This window comes from Salmo trutta, chromosome 27 (genome assembly GCF_901001165.1).
Source record: "Salmo trutta chromosome 27, fSalTru1.1, whole genome shotgun sequence".
In the NCBI taxonomy this organism is placed as follows: Eukaryota; Metazoa; Chordata; class Actinopteri; order Salmoniformes; family Salmonidae; genus Salmo; species Salmo trutta.
The window spans coordinates 14,239,419-14,254,938 of record NC_042983.1 but is presented as its reverse complement, the minus strand read 5'-3'; the positions used below and the strand labels follow the sequence as shown (position 1 = coordinate 14,254,938).

Here is a 15,520-nt window from a genome sequence, read left to right as displayed (position 1 = left end):
GGTGGACAACCAGAGACTTACACAACCAGAGACTTTCTGTCAAACTATTCGTCAGACAGATCGAGGGGTTTCAACAGAGAGACGACAAAGACATATAAGCGTAAATGTTGCATTTCTAAATCCGAATGAGCGGGTGTTAGGGTGCTAAATATCCATATTCACGATGAGCGTATTATTCAACTGTATGTACGATAGTTGAATTCCTTTCTCTCCTTCTCCCGCTCTTTCTTTCCCCACCCTTTTCATTGTGTAACCAGCCGTCATATTGGGTTAGTCCACTAGGGACTTTTCAGTGGATTATGTTAGTAATCAATTCAACATATATTGTGTGTGTTTATGTAATTCTGTGATTAGTTACACATTGTCTTATTTATTTATCGCTGAATCATTTAGACTAGGGTTTGTGCAGAGTTGAAGTCAACGACATTCAGAATGAGATGCTAATAATAATTAATACTTTACTGTTATTGATGTAAGAGATTTATTTTTTGAGTTTAAGTTGGGAGATAGTAGCTCGTTAAATAACTTTTCCCGTGGTGCCCCAAGATTGCTAATGAGTTAATTGTTACATGATTCATTTAATCACGTAATAATTAAACAGTTAATTGATTTGATAAAATAAGTCATCACATTAATGGTATTCACGTCACAGGGTTGTGTTTCAAATGAAACAACTACAAGTGTGCTTGCTCTAGTTCCTCAACGGCACAGCTAGGAGAGCTAAAAAGAAGTACCTTATCGTTAAAGACTCTTCGAGTCATAAGTGCATTGAAATTGCTTAGGAACTGTGCACACTTTGGAGAGGTGTGTGGGCAATTGGAGATACCAGTTGGTCCTCATTTAAACCCATGTAATTGTTCTGTCTTAAATTGCATCTACCCCCCCATTCTCCAGGAATATTATTTTACTGAATGTATCCAGAGTACTTTCAGATTTCGTTATCAACAAATGTGGCGAAAAGTAAATGTAAAATGCAAATAAAATCAACAGTAATGTTTGGATTCAGTCTTGTCAGGTGAACTGTTGTGTACTCGCATTTTGGTCTAAAATTGTTCCTGTAATCTCCAAGCTGTTCCTTTTCAATTGCTACCATGATTATGCAAATTATTTTCATATTTCTGTAAAAAAAAAAAACATTTCAATTTATCCCTGTCCATGTAGGCCAATTCCCAGGAGTAAAGGTTTAAAGAATACATATTTTTTTGAAAGTTGTAATGTTACTGTCGATCTACACAATACTCACAATACACAACTGTATTATGCAATATTTGCCCATTCTTAAAAAAATTCTTCAAGCTCTGTCGATGTTGGGGGGTCATGGCTAGACAGCAATTTTCAAGTCTTGCCCTAGAATTTTAAGCAGATGTAAGTTAACTGTAACTTGGCCACTCCAGGAACATTCACTCGCTTCTTGGTAAGCAGCTCCAGTGACTATTTGGCTTTGTTGTAGGTTATTGTCCTGCTGAAATGTGAATTCTCCTCCCAGTGTCTGGTGTAAAGCAGACTGAAGCAGGTTTTCCTCAAGGATTTTGCCTCCATTTATTTTCATCATGAAAAACTCCCCAGTCTGTGTGGCCTAAGGTGTTGGTTCCAAAAAAGCCTTTGTATGCTGGACAGTGAGTGTGGGAGCTGGAACAATGGCCTCTTCTCTCTGGGTCCACTGGATCAGTACCAGTCAATTAATGCCACAGACGGAGACGGTTTATCATCACCAAGCATGTCAGTTCATTTATAGATACACTGACATGTAATGTGTTATGTCAGTAGCTGCTTGTATACAGTGCCGTGAAAAAGTATTTGCCCCCTTTGTAATTTTATCTACTTTTGCATTTTCTTTTTAGATTAAATGTTATCAGATCTTCGACCAACACCTAATACTAGTTAAAGGGAACCTGAGTGAACAAATAACACAACAATTACATACTTATTTAATTTATTTCATAAAGTTATGCAACACCCAATGCCCTTTGTAAAAAAGTAATTGCCCCCTTACACTCTAACTGGTTGTGCCACCTTTACCTGCAATGACTCCAACCAAACACTTACTGTAGTTGTTGATCAGTCTCTCATGTCGCCGTGGAGTAATTTTGGCCCACTCTCCCATTCAGAACTGCTGTAACTCATTGACATTTGTGGGTTTTCAAGCATGAACTGCTTGTTTTCAAGTCCTACTACAATATCTCAATTGGGATTAGGTCTGTACTTTTGACTAGGCCATCCCAAAACTTCAAATTCGTTGCTTTTTAGAAATGTTTCATGTAGACTTGATTGTCCGTTTTGAATCATTGTCTTGCTGCTGTTCAGCTTCAGCTCACAGACGGATGGCCTGACATTCTGCTGTATAATTCTGATACAGAGCAGAATTAATGGTTCCTTCTATTAAGGCAAGTCGTCCAGGTCCTGAGGCAGCAAAGCATCCCCAAACCCTCACACTACCACCACCGTGCTTAAACGTTGGTATGAGGTTCTTACTGTGGAATGCAGTGTTTGGTTTTCGCCAGGCATTATGGAACTCATGTCGTCCAAAAAGTTCTGTACTTTTGAATCATCTGTCCATAGAACATTCTTCCAAGAGTCTTGATCATCCAGGTGCTTCCAGGGTGCTTTTTGACAAACTTAACGACATTGTTCTTGGACCGTGGACTGTAGGTACAGTGAAAAGCCAATATTGACTCTCATGGCACTAGTGTAGGCGGCCATTCAGTCAGTCAGGTGATGGCTCACATGCTCTTAGATCTCAGGTAAGGGACCGACCAAGGTTCTGTTTGTTTATATCTGCTTGTATCCATGACGACAGCTTTCATATTGAGAGAAGTTAACTTGAGCCAAAGAACGTATTTTGATATGGAATGACTGGTACAGACTGGTACTGTATGTTACTGTTGTCTTAGGTCTACAAAACCTAGCGTTCAAACCGGGAAATGGTTCCAAACTTTTGACTGGTACTTTACATTTAACCAAAAATTTCGCAACAAAAACAATACAAAAAATAAATGAAAAGGGAAAGAAAAGCAGTAAAGTGTAATGCAATAGTGAAATTACATGTCTTTTGAGTCTGATAGCGTATGTGTTAAGTTGTCAATATCAAAATGTGACAATCCTCTCCAATCTGACATTTCTTAATTTGTATACCAGACTAACATTTAGAGGTAATAACTGGAATAATAATAATGAAGTGTAATGGGAATAGTGAAGTTTCAGAGAGAAGCCATGCGTCTTTTTATTCTGATATGTGTCAATCCTCCCTTTATGCAGCCACGTTTTCCCAAAACTACAGAATGGGGTGTCAGCTATGACATGACACCTTGAGTATGAAATTATCTATTTCGGGTATTGAACTACAGTAAGAATTACAGAACTATGGAATTACATCATGGGTCCCTGATTTGTACTAAACAAAAATGCATAATTATGGATATGAATGTCATTCTCTTCATGGTGATGTATCCTGAATAGGTACATAATTAGAAAAATGCAATATCATCCTTTGCATGTATGGGTGTTGTTCTACACACTGGCTATTGTTCTAATGAGCTTCGCCCCTAAACAAGATCACATTTGGTTGGTCCGGACCAGACCAAATCTGAACCAATCATGGACGTCTGTTTCACAAGTTTGGACTTCGCAGGACAGTACATCAGAGTACAGTACATTATACTGGACTGCACTCTAAATGTTTGGGCCAAATTGGAGCCTCCCAAGGGGTGTAGTGGTCTAAGACATTGCATCGCAGTGCTGGAGGTGTCACTACAGACCCAGGTTCGATCCCAGGCTGTGTCGCAGCCGGCCACGACTGGGAGACTCATGAGGCGGCACACAATTGGCCCAGCGTCGTCTGGGTTAGGGGAGGGTTTGGCCGGCCGGGATGTCCTTGTCCCATTGCGCTATAGCGACTCCTTGTGGCGGGCCAGGCGCATACACAATGACTTCGGTCACCAGTTGTAGTGTTTCCTCCGACACATTGGTGCGGCCGTCTTCCGGGTTAAGCGAGCAGTGTGTTAAGAAGCAGTGCGGCTTGGCAGGGTCGTGTTTAGGAGGACGCATTGCTCTCGACCTTCACTTCTCCCGAGTCCCATCGCTGCAACTCCCGTATGGACAAGACTGTAACTACCAATTGGATATCACGAAATTGGGGAGAGAAAGAATGTGTAAAAAAAAAAAAAAAGTACTAAAATTAAATTCAGGCCAAATCAAGGCCATTCCGGACCGGCCCAAAAAACGTCTATGGACGTTGATATCAAGGTCAGGGCAGACTGACCCACCTTCAATAACTTTTGAACGTCCGGTGTCAGTCGGTGCTCAGTGGGTGCAGATGCTGGTTACGGTAAATAAAAAGAGAGGGGGCTCATGGGTAGGTGTAAGTAAGAGCCGGGAGAGGTAACATGAGAGGTGAGCTGAACAACATTATGCCAGTGGAAGGGAGGACAGTAGCAGGTGACCCAAATGTGGTTTGTCGCTGCTATGATTTTCCATTGTTGCCAATTAAATCGCTGGAATTCCGATTTGGTAACAGAATTCTGAGTTATAATCACTTAAATGTATATCAGTAAAAACACTAAAACAAATTGGTAGGCCTGTGTGTGTGTTTTTGGTAACGGAATTACAAGGCACAAGGCAATGGTTCTTAAACTTACAGAAATTATTTCTCAAACTAAATATGTGTGGTTATTAGTAGGCAGGGGTCTTTACTTCAACAATATTGCGTTTTGTACATTTCTAATTAATTAACTTTTTCTAGTAGAGGTTTTCTAAGTCCTCTTTTCCATACGTTTGACCAGAAATCAAAGCCATTACTTGGGCCTAATTTTTTGGATGGAAAATGGTTGAAAAATGTATCTATGCTTTAATTTCCCAAAAATATAGGTTCTTAGCCTTCATTTGACACCCAATTTGATATGCTTCTGTGAACGTCACATGTTGGTGCTCATGGGTCCTTTTTTAACTGGAAATGACATTATCCATAAGCTCCTCAAAGCTGTGATAGTTAAATGTACCTACGAAGTTCTGGGATCAGTGTCTCTGCTAGTGTTTATCTGGCCTCACCATTAGGATAAAAAGGCAGGACAGGACCCTATACCCAGCCTAACAAATTATCCAAAGGAAACATTGGTCCGTGTTTCTAGAAAATAACTGTATTATTCGGTTGTGATATCAGTGTCTCTTCCCTATTGCTCCATATGAATGACTTGAGAGATGTGGCCATTTTGTTGTGAGATCCCTCAGTTTCTGTTCCAATCGTCTCCAAATGAATGACAACAGATGTTGCCGTCATAGAATTAGTAGAACGGGCATCCCCATTCAGGTCAATTATGCCGTAATGGGTGTCCCCCCAAAGGAGCAAAGCAGGAAATATTTTTGATTTATTTCCATGTTTTCCGTTCTGAGATCAGTGTGTTTGCGTATCCCCAGGTGGATGGAGGCGTGTGTAGAGGAGGAGCTGCCCCCCACCACAGAGTTAGAGGAGGGTCTGAGGAACGGAGTCTACCTTGGAAAACTGGCCAAGTTCTTCGCCCCCAAGATGGTGTCTGAGAAGAAGATCTACGACAGGGACCAGACCCGCTACAAGGTGACCTTTGTCCTCATACCACGGAATACTCTTACACTTCAGATCAACATTCTATCAAGTTGGCATGATGCCATTTCTTATCACGCTCTAATGTTGAAGCTCTTGTCAAGTTACTTGACACTATTTTTCAGACTATTCATTTAACTAAACTACTAGGATACTGAATAAAACTGACACACACAACCACAAATCTGGGTGGCAGTGGGCACTATCTAGTACCCTCTCCCCTCTCTCCCCCACACCACCTCCCCTCTATCTAGTTCTTCTGCTCTCCCGCATACTTCCTCCCCTATCTAGTACCCTCTCCCCCACACCACCTCCCCTCTATCTAGTTCTTCTGCTCTCCCGCATACTTCCTCCCCTATCTAGTACCCCCCTCCCCCACACCACCTCCCCTCTATCTAGTTCTTCTGCTCTCCCGCATACTTCCTCCCCTATCTAGTACCCCCCCCCCCACACACACACACACCTCCATGGAGTCAGACAGGAAGTGTCTAATCCCAGATCCATCGCAGACATTTCCACTTCCTGTCAACCATCTTCCATGGGGCAGAGAGCTAGCAACCCCCCCTACAGCCAGCAGCTGTGCTGACACAACACACTCACTCACACACACTCCATCTTTTGGTGCGTGAGTTTCCTACCAAAAACATGCTATTTGTTATATACAAAAGACTCAGTTGCTGGGATCTAATGTTTCTGTTTTGCCTGTTTTTGTCTCCAGCACACAGGACTTCACTTCAGACACACAGACAACACGGTGCAGTGGCTACGGGCCATGGAATCTGTAGGGCTGCCCAAGGTAAAACTAACACACACACACACACACACACACACACACTGCCCAAGTCCCTCCTTCCAGTGGCATACAGTATCATAACCAGTAGTAACTGGTGATATCACAAGGTTGAGTTGCCTGTTTTATGACAGATTTTACTAAGTCAAAGGACACACATACGCAGTCAAACACCTGTGAGACTTTCACTAGGCCAGGTAAATAAAGCACACCGTTCTACTGTTTTCTTATGAGAGGCCTGAGACCAACGCTAGGAGGGTGTTAACTGTGGTGCCTGTACTACTATTGCTACCGCAAATAGAGTGTTATCAGCACCAATGCATCTTTTATGGGTAGGGACAAAAGGTGTTCCCACTGGAGCTGATATGGAGAATGCTAACACCTTATCGTCATGCCATGTGATGCTAACACTGGAACCGCTCTGGAGATGCCTGTTTGATGATCAAATCAATCGATCAATTCCTCTGTTTTGGGGGAAGCAGAATCTTAGGAGTAGACAAAGAACTAATGAATATGAGATATTGTTTATTCATGTGGTTATTATGGGCTCTTGTCATTATTGATGCTTGAAAATGTTTCTCAATTAATTTTAATTCACAAGAATGATCAGGGCAGGGGAATAGGATGCTTCACGGTTGTTCCCTTCACTGTTGTTCAGCAGTGCTGTTCCCTTCTGAGAAAACACATGCACGTACACAGCAGCCAGATGTACTTTATGTATAGGAGAAAGGAAGCACACACTGTAATGCAACTAAAGGTGTGTGGCAGTGACCAGGTGGATACAGAGGAATAGTGTCAGACTGCCACAGCTTGAAAATGAAACTGACAGCCTAAAAGATGTAGTGTTCTTGATATGACTCCTTGGCCGCTGCACTCAACAAGGTATCAGAAGACTGTAATGAAAGATCCATGACTAATGCCTCCTCTGGTTTCTACTTTCAGATATTCTATCCCGAAACGACAGATGTGTACGATCGCAAAAACATGCCCAAGGTAGTGTACTGCATACACGCATTAAGGTAAGACAGAATTCCAACACAATGTTTTTTTTTGTCTCTTACTGACCCCCCCTTCCCCTTTAGGCTTACTGCTTACATCATCTTACTCTTTGTCTACCACACACTAGTCTATTTCTTGTTTCTGTTTCTTCACTACACTTTATATTGTGGAGGTCTACAGTGCATTTGGAAAGTATTCAGACCTCTTGACTTACCACATTTTGTTATGTTACAGCCTTATTCTAAAATGGATGAAATCAAAAATCTACACACAATACCCCATAATGACAGTGAAAACAGGTTTTTAGAAATGTTTGCAAATGTATAAAAAAAAAAACTGAAATACATTATTTACAAAAAAAGTACAGAGATCCTTGATGAAAACCTGCTCCAGAGTGCTCAGAACCTCAGACAGGGGTGACGGTTCACCTTCCAACAGGACAACGACCCTCAGCACACAGCCAAGACAACACAGGAGTGGCTTCGGGACAAGTCTCAATGTCCTTGAGTGGCCCAGCCACCATACACAAGAAGACTCGAGGCTGTAATCAGTGCCAAAGGTGCTTCAACAAAGTACTGAGTATAGGGTCTGAATACTTATGTAAATGTGGTATTTCAGTTTGTTTTTATTTGCAAACATTACTAAAAACCTGTTTGCTTTGTCATTATGGGTTATAGTGTGTAAATTGATGAGTCAAGAGGTCTGAATACTTTCCAAATGCACTGTATGTTTTTAGCTCACCTTCTGAGGTTTGATGAGTCCTAAAAGCATATCACATGATATCACTGTCTAAAGGGGATCGTTTGAAAATGCTAACAAGATTGTGTGAACCAAGAGAAGCGAAGAAGACTGGATGAACATTGAAACTATTATAGTCTGTGGTCCTTTTGGTTTCAGTTTGTGGTTACAACATGTGCCATCTTCAACATTTGAGTGACAAAGGTGTGGCAATAAGCAGTCATTTCCCAAACTCACTCTCGGAACTGATGAGGTGACTTCCTGTACACGTTGAAACCGTCTGTAGACAGGAAATGACTCAATCTATAGGCCTAGGCTGTCTCAAGTCATTTAGTGTCTCCTTTGATAATATTGTCCAGGTGTACAAGTGATGGCAATGATGTCATTCTCACACATATCATCAGGCTCTTTAAGTAAAGCCAGATGTTGTTTCACTCAGCTTTTTTGTTTTTTAATTAATAGGCCTACAGTAGTTCCATATTTTTATCTGAAGCCTATTTTCTTTTCATGTGCAATCCTAACTTGCAGTGAGACAAATACCTGTATTATATAAAAAAGGAACTGGAAATGGTTTTCATCCTGCTCAGAGGGATTTAACTTCACATCCTCCAGTGTTAGGCTTTCTTCTCTACTGTGCATTCGGCAAGTATTCAGACCCCTTGACTTTTTCCACAGCTCTTGTTACATTACAGCCTTATTTTAAAATTGATTAAATCACTTTTTTGCCTCATCAATCTACACACAATACCCCATAATGACAAAGTAAAAACAGGTTTTATAAATGTTAGCAAATGTATAAACAATAACTAACTCATGTAAATAAGATAAGTAGACAGACCCTTTGCTATGATACTCGAAATTGAGCTCAGGTGCATCCTGTTTCCATTGATCATCCTTGATGTTTCAACAACCTGATTGGAGTCCACCTGTGGTGTATTCAATTGATTGGACATGATTTGGAAAGGCACACACCTGTCTATATAAGATCCCACAGTTGACAGTGCATGTCAGAGCAAAAACCAAGCCATGAGATCAAAGGAATTGTCCGTAGAGTTCAGAGACAGGATTGTGTCAAGGCACAGATCTGGGGAAGGGTACCAAAACATTTCTGCAGCATAGAAGGTCCCCAAGAACACAGTGGCCCCCATCATTCTTAAATGGAAGAAGTTTGGAACCACCATGACTCTTCCTAGAGCTGGCCACCCAGTCAAACTGAGCAATTGGGGGTGAAGGGCCTTGGTCAGGGAGGTGACCAAGAACCCGATGGTCACTCTGACAGAGCTCCGGAGTTCCTCTGTGGAGATGGGAGAACCTTCCAGAAGATCAACCATCTCTGCAGCACTCCACCAAAAAGGCTTTTAGGGTAGTGAAGGCCAGACGGAGCCATCCCTCAGTAAAAGGCACATGAAAGCCTGCTTGGAGTTTGCCAAAAGGCACCTAAAGACTCTCAGACCATGAGACACAAGATTCTCTGGTCTGATGAAACCAAGATTGAACTCTTTGGCCTGAATGCCAAGCGTCACGTCTGGAGGAAACCTGGCACCATCCCTACGGTGAAGCGTGGTGGTGGCGGCATCATGCTATGGGGATGTTTTATCAGCAGCAGGGACTAGGGACTGGGAGACTTGTCAGGATCGAGAGAAAGATGAATGGAGAAAAGTACAGAGATCCTTGATGAAAACCTGCTCCAAAGCACAAGTTCACCTTCCAACAGGACAACGACCATAAGCACACAACCAAGACAGCGCAGGAGTGGCTTTCGGACAAGTCTCTGAATGTCCTTGAGTGGCCTAGCCAGAGCCTGGACTTGAACATCTCTAGAGAGACCTGAAAATAGCTGTGCAGCGACGCTCCTCATCCAACCTGACTGCGCTTGAGGGGATCGGCATAGAAGAATGGGAGAAACTCCTCCCAATACAGGTGTGCCAAGCTTGTAGCATCATACCCAATAAGACTCGAGGCTGTAATCACTGCCAAAGGTGCTTCAACAAAGTAGTGAGTAAAGGGTCTGAATTCTTAAGTAATTTGTTTTTTTTATTTTTTATACATTTGCTAAAGAAAAGTAAACAGTTTTTGCTTTGTCATTATGGGGTATTGTGTGTAGATTAATGAGGGGGAAAAACGATTTAATACGTTTTGGAATAAGGCTGTGCGTAACAAAATGTGGAAAGTCAAGGGGTCTGAATACTTTCCGAATGCACTGCATATGCAGCACACGCATAATGTTATATAACATAATGTTATGGCAGGTTCACACCTATTTGATGCGAGCTGGCCTCAGATTATTATACTAAGAGGCATAACTGTTGAATAACTTTATTAACGGAATAAAAGTGTGTTGAAGATCATGATTGGTTCATGTCCTGATTATGGACTGTGCATTCATACTCGTCACACAGGCTTGAGAGGGCTAAGGTCCAGCAACGTACTGTAACGGCTGACTGGCTCATCCTTTTGAACACTGAACATCTGATATCACTGCATACTGTAGTAGACACACCCCTGTTAACATCTCCAGAAAAGAAACAGGCAAGACTACACTGTCTCCATCCCAAATGGCAACCTTTTTCCTATTTAGCGCACTACTTTAGACCAGAGCCCTATCGGCTCTCGACCTTCCCGAGTCCAGACGGGAGTTGCAGTGATGGGACAAGACTGTAACTACCAATTGGATACCACGAAATTGGGGAGAATTATTAAAAGAAAATAGTGCACTATTTATAGGGTGCCATTTAAGACCGCCTCAGTCTCCAATCTCACCTGAGAGCTGCTGTCATAGTGTGGTGCTAGTAGAAGTAACAGCTCTGTAGTGACACTTAGTCATTGTGTGATGTCAATAGTGTCACTACTAGTAGGAGGTTTTGTACTGACAGTTTTTCCCCCCGGGCTCTGGTTTCTGTGCCCACACTGACTCATGTATACAGTTATGTCATGTACACATTACAGTGTACAGTAAAGGGTGGCTCGCATCTGAATGTGGCAGAGAATTGGAGTGAACGTGTTAGCGAGTTGGCTTGTTTTCTTAATTTTTTTTAGCTGTTTGGTCAGGGCCCATGAGGATCAGCTTCCTTCCCTCCCTGTGTGCGCAGACACACACACACACACACACACACACACACACACACACGTGATCTTCCTTCCTGGCAGGCTGGTCTAACCCCCACTGGGAGCCAGGGAATACACTAGCTCTGAGGAGAAGTAGACACACTGGGTTAATGGGTCTTTGTTGAGAATTCAGTACAGTGGAAAAATTGAAGGGCACCACAATAGAATGGAAACTGAACATAAGTATTGACTCTGGATCTGATTGGATTGGTTGGGCATGTGTGTGTGTTGGTGACGGTGTCACGTTTTGTGTATGCGTGTGTGTGAAGAGGGGGGAGAGTGTGTTTGTGTGGAGGGAAAGGAAGGAGGATGTTTTTCCGTGTCCTTCCTACGTGCTTATTGACCAAGTCAGCAGGATGATCTAACGAAGCCTCCATCATTATCCTCAGTCTCAGTCAGCTGTTTATCTCACAGCAGGGCTGAGTCTGCCAGCCAGCCATGGGTTAACAACATATTAAACCTTTGGCCTTACCTCTGTCTCAGCAGACTTTACAGCCCTAAGGAACAGACCTGTGTCCCTGTTTACACTCACATACACACACAGAGTTTAGAGGCTAACATAGCACTATCATAGCCTCCTCATACACACAGTTACAGGCACTAGCCCAATATAATGAATGCCAACTTATCAGGAACCTGCTGGCAGATGAAAGTTGAATGCAGTTTCCAGCCACCTGTTTGTTTCAGGCCACCCATAGTTAGCACCGTTGGCAGAAAGCGGATATTTCTGGTTTTCAGGGATACAGTATTTTCAACTTCCATTTCCCCTAAAAAACGGAAATGGGGACCCCGCTCAGGTGTCATTCTACGCCTGCCGTGTTAGGTTCGTTTCAGGCTGACGGGACTCAGGACAGTGCAGTTTGCATGTCAGGATTGTTACTGCTGCTTTCTCTGAGCACACAATGCCCCCCTGTGGGGAGAAGGAGACATTGCCGTTTGGCTGACACTCCTAGTTTGATCTGGAGCAGATGGATGTTTCAAGGTCCTGTTGGGATGCATCCTTCCTTCCTTCATTTCCTTCAAGTCATCACTGATCGGATTGACATGCTTTCATAGGTGAAAGGAATATGGCGGTTTCCTTGCTAACCCAAGGCAAGAGGAAGGATTCATTTCTGAAGTATTCAAGCTCGGCTGAAGTGTGGATGGATGCAGATGTATAGATGTTTGTAAATGTAGGTTTCCCCTGCCTCGGAGTTATTGAGTAAACAGCCACATCTTAACTTCAGCTTGCTACCCTTTCTTCCTAACCGTTAAATCTAAGTAAGTTAATGAATTGAAGTTTGGAGCTTCATTCCTTTCCATTCTCCCCCCCCCCCCCACAGCTTATACCTGTTCAAACTGGGCATTGCACCACAGATCCAGGACCTGCTGGGGAAAGTGGCCTTCACAGGTAAGACCAGGCTATACCAGCTCTACTACATCATGATAGTTTGAGGTATGATAGGAGCCATAGCTGGAGTTCATCCTGTACTCTAACGTCAACCCATAGCGTTCTTCTCTGCCTGGCACCAGCCAGGTTTGAACTGGAGGCTGGGTCCGTGAACCTCTAACAACAGTTGCTGCGTAGTTGTACGACAGTGAAATGAGCATGTTGCATGTAGCTAACTGCTCCAGAATGAACGCTGACATAACATAATTGGTGCTCATGTTTGGTTTTGATCGAAACAGAATGTCATCACTCACTCCCAGCTGCGTGTTCAATTCGATAAGCACTGTGGAGATGATTGTAACTTGGTTGATATGAGTGAAGTGTGATATACCAAACACGTCTCTTTACCGTTCTGTTTAAAATTTCCAGTGTGTCTTGATGTTATATAGGTTGCTAGTGAATGAGCAGTCCCTCTCCTAGGCACAGAACGGCTCATAATAATGGTCGGAACGGCGCAAATGGAATAGCATCAAACACCAGGAAACCATGTGTTTGATGTACTTGACACCATTCCACTGATTCCGCTCCAGTCATTACCATGAGCCCGTTCTCCCCAGTTAAGGTGCCACCAACCTCCTTTGCTCCTAGGGTATAGAGGTTTCCTGCTGTGCCAGTTTGGCTGACCTGTTTGTCATGTGATCCTGTCTGTCCCACAGAGGAGGAGATCAGTAACATGCGGAGTGAGCTGGAGAAGTACGGCATCCAGATGCCAACCTTCAGTAAGATAGGAGGCATCCTGGCCAACGAGCTCTCAGTGGACGAGGCAGCCTGTAAGTAGTACAGTACACTGTTCCGTCCACTGGATTACCTCTGGAGACTACTGGTCTTCTATCCTGCTCCTGAATAGACCCATAGGGTGTGCAGGGTTTGGTTCCAGCACAGCACAAAAACATCTGATTGAGATAATCCAGGCCTTGATGATTAGTTGAATCTGTTGTGTTAGTGCTGGGCTTAAACAAAAGTTGTTTGCTTCTGAGTGGTACTTATTCTTGCCTCTGTCCCCAGTGCACGCTGCTGTGTTTGCCATCAACGAGGCGGTGGATAAGGGTGAGGCGACAGTGACCATGGGGGCGTTGAAGAACCCCAACGCCATGTTGAGGAACACTGGGGAAGAGCTTGCCCAGGACTACCAGGTTACACTGAGCTGGGCCAAGGCTAGCAAGGAGGACCAGGCCTCAGGCAGGGTGAGGAACTCTGAGAGCCTCCCTGTTGTTGTCCTTTCCACGCAAGAGTCAGTAAAAAAAAGTCTGTCCCAAATGGCATCCCATTCTCTTTCAAGATCACTGCTTTTGACCAGAGATCTATGGGCCCTGATTCTGGTAGAATTTTCAAAACTCATCATGGATCAGCAACTTGACCCTGTTCTGAACAGAAACCTCTTAGACCAGGCAGAGAGGTAGTGAGAATTGGTAGTATATGATTCTTGTCTGCAGTGACTACCACCTGAAACACTTGCCATGACATTCCAGTGGCTGCAGCGTCAGCTGAACTCCCACTACAACACTAGTCATCCCAAACAAACTGGCATCTCTCCTCCCATACTCCTCACTAACTCTGTGTAAACATGACCCACTGTGTTAAATTACACATTTCTTCAGCAAAGACATGAAATCTGAAGTTAATATGATGTCCAGATTATCAACAATTTTAGCATGACAGATTTAGTTTCAATATGCACAACATTTAAAAAAGCTTGAAGGGATAGTGCGATATTCTTTCTACTTGACCAGAGCCAGATGAACTCATGAATACCATTTTTATGTCTTACTGTGCAGTTTGAAGGAAGTTGAAGGTAGTTTTGCGAGCCAATGCTAACTAGTATTCGAGCAAAGACTGGAAGTCTACCGATATAGCTAGCATGCAAAAAAATGGTATCCATGAGTTCATCTGACTCTGGTTAAGTAGAAAACGGCCTGATTGCCGGTATCTCGTATTATCCTTTTAAGAATGTACATTTATAGTCCATCTAACACGATGCTTTTCTCTTGTCTCCGTGTTCAGCGCTCATCTGTAGCCACAGAGGAGAGAGATGTTTATGAGGAGCTGCTGACCCAGCAGGAGATCCAGAGCAGCATTGACCGTGTTAACAGTAACTACAGTTCCTGTCTTATGACCTCAGTTCTATAATGAACATCTCTAGGATAGGCCTTCAGAATGTCTAGAGCAGGGGTGTGAAACTCAAATTCTGTAGGGCCGTGTGGCTGCTGCTTTTCCTTATTTCTTCTCAATTTGTGTCCAATTAAGACCTAGGCAACCAGGTGAGAGGAGTTTCTAACTAATCATTGACCTTAATCATGTACAAGGGAGGAGTGAAAATCCGCAGACTCTCGGCCCTCCACACATGGTCTAGAGGTAGTGGCCGAGGGGGGGTTGTGGCCAGTGTCTCCATCCAACCCCTGCTCCCGCTTGTCTGTCTCTCCAGCCCAGGTGGCGGTGCGGGAGGTGAACCAGGCCATCTCTGCCCAGGACGAGGCTGCTTTGCTGGCTGGGCTCAGGGTGCCCGCTCTAGGAATGCTGGGGGTCCAGGAGGCAAACTCCCACTGGTACCTGGAGCACTTAACCTCCTACTGCGAAGTCAAGGCTCGGGTCAGTAAGGCCCAGTGGTTGAAAAAGTACTCAATTGTCATACTTGAGTAAAAGTAAAGATGCCTTGATATAAAATGACTCAAGTGAAAGTCACCCAGTAAAATACTACTTAAGTATATTTAAAACCAAATACATTTTACTTTTACTCAAGTATCAAAAGTAAATGGAATAGCTAAAATGAACTAAAGTATCAAAAGTATAAAATATTTCAAGTTCCTTACATTAAAGCAAACCAGACGGCACATTTTTATTTTTTTAATTGAAGGATAGCCAGGGGCACACTCCAACACTCAGACATCAT

At 43.2% G+C, this 15,520-nt stretch overlaps 1 protein-coding gene across 2 annotated transcripts in view; it reads left to right on the top strand.

The window, feature by feature from the left end:
* The window catches only part of iqgap2 (IQ motif containing GTPase activating protein 2), a 79,033-nt gene that overhangs the window by 37,956 nt on the left and 25,557 nt on the right, over nucleotides 1-15,520 (top strand). For both annotated transcript variants that reach the window (XM_029716789.1, XM_029716788.1), the window contains exons 3-10: nucleotides 5,410-5,566; nucleotides 6,291-6,368; nucleotides 7,305-7,381; nucleotides 12,527-12,594; nucleotides 13,290-13,403; nucleotides 13,639-13,817; nucleotides 14,635-14,722; nucleotides 15,056-15,219. In XM_029716789.1, coding sequence (XP_029572649.1) covers nucleotides 5,410-5,566; nucleotides 6,291-6,368; nucleotides 7,305-7,381; nucleotides 12,527-12,594; nucleotides 13,290-13,403; nucleotides 13,639-13,817; nucleotides 14,635-14,722; nucleotides 15,056-15,219 — 925 coding nt within the window. The remainder of the gene's footprint in view (nucleotides 1-5,409; nucleotides 5,567-6,290; nucleotides 6,369-7,304; nucleotides 7,382-12,526; nucleotides 12,595-13,289; nucleotides 13,404-13,638; nucleotides 13,818-14,634; nucleotides 14,723-15,055; nucleotides 15,220-15,520) is intronic.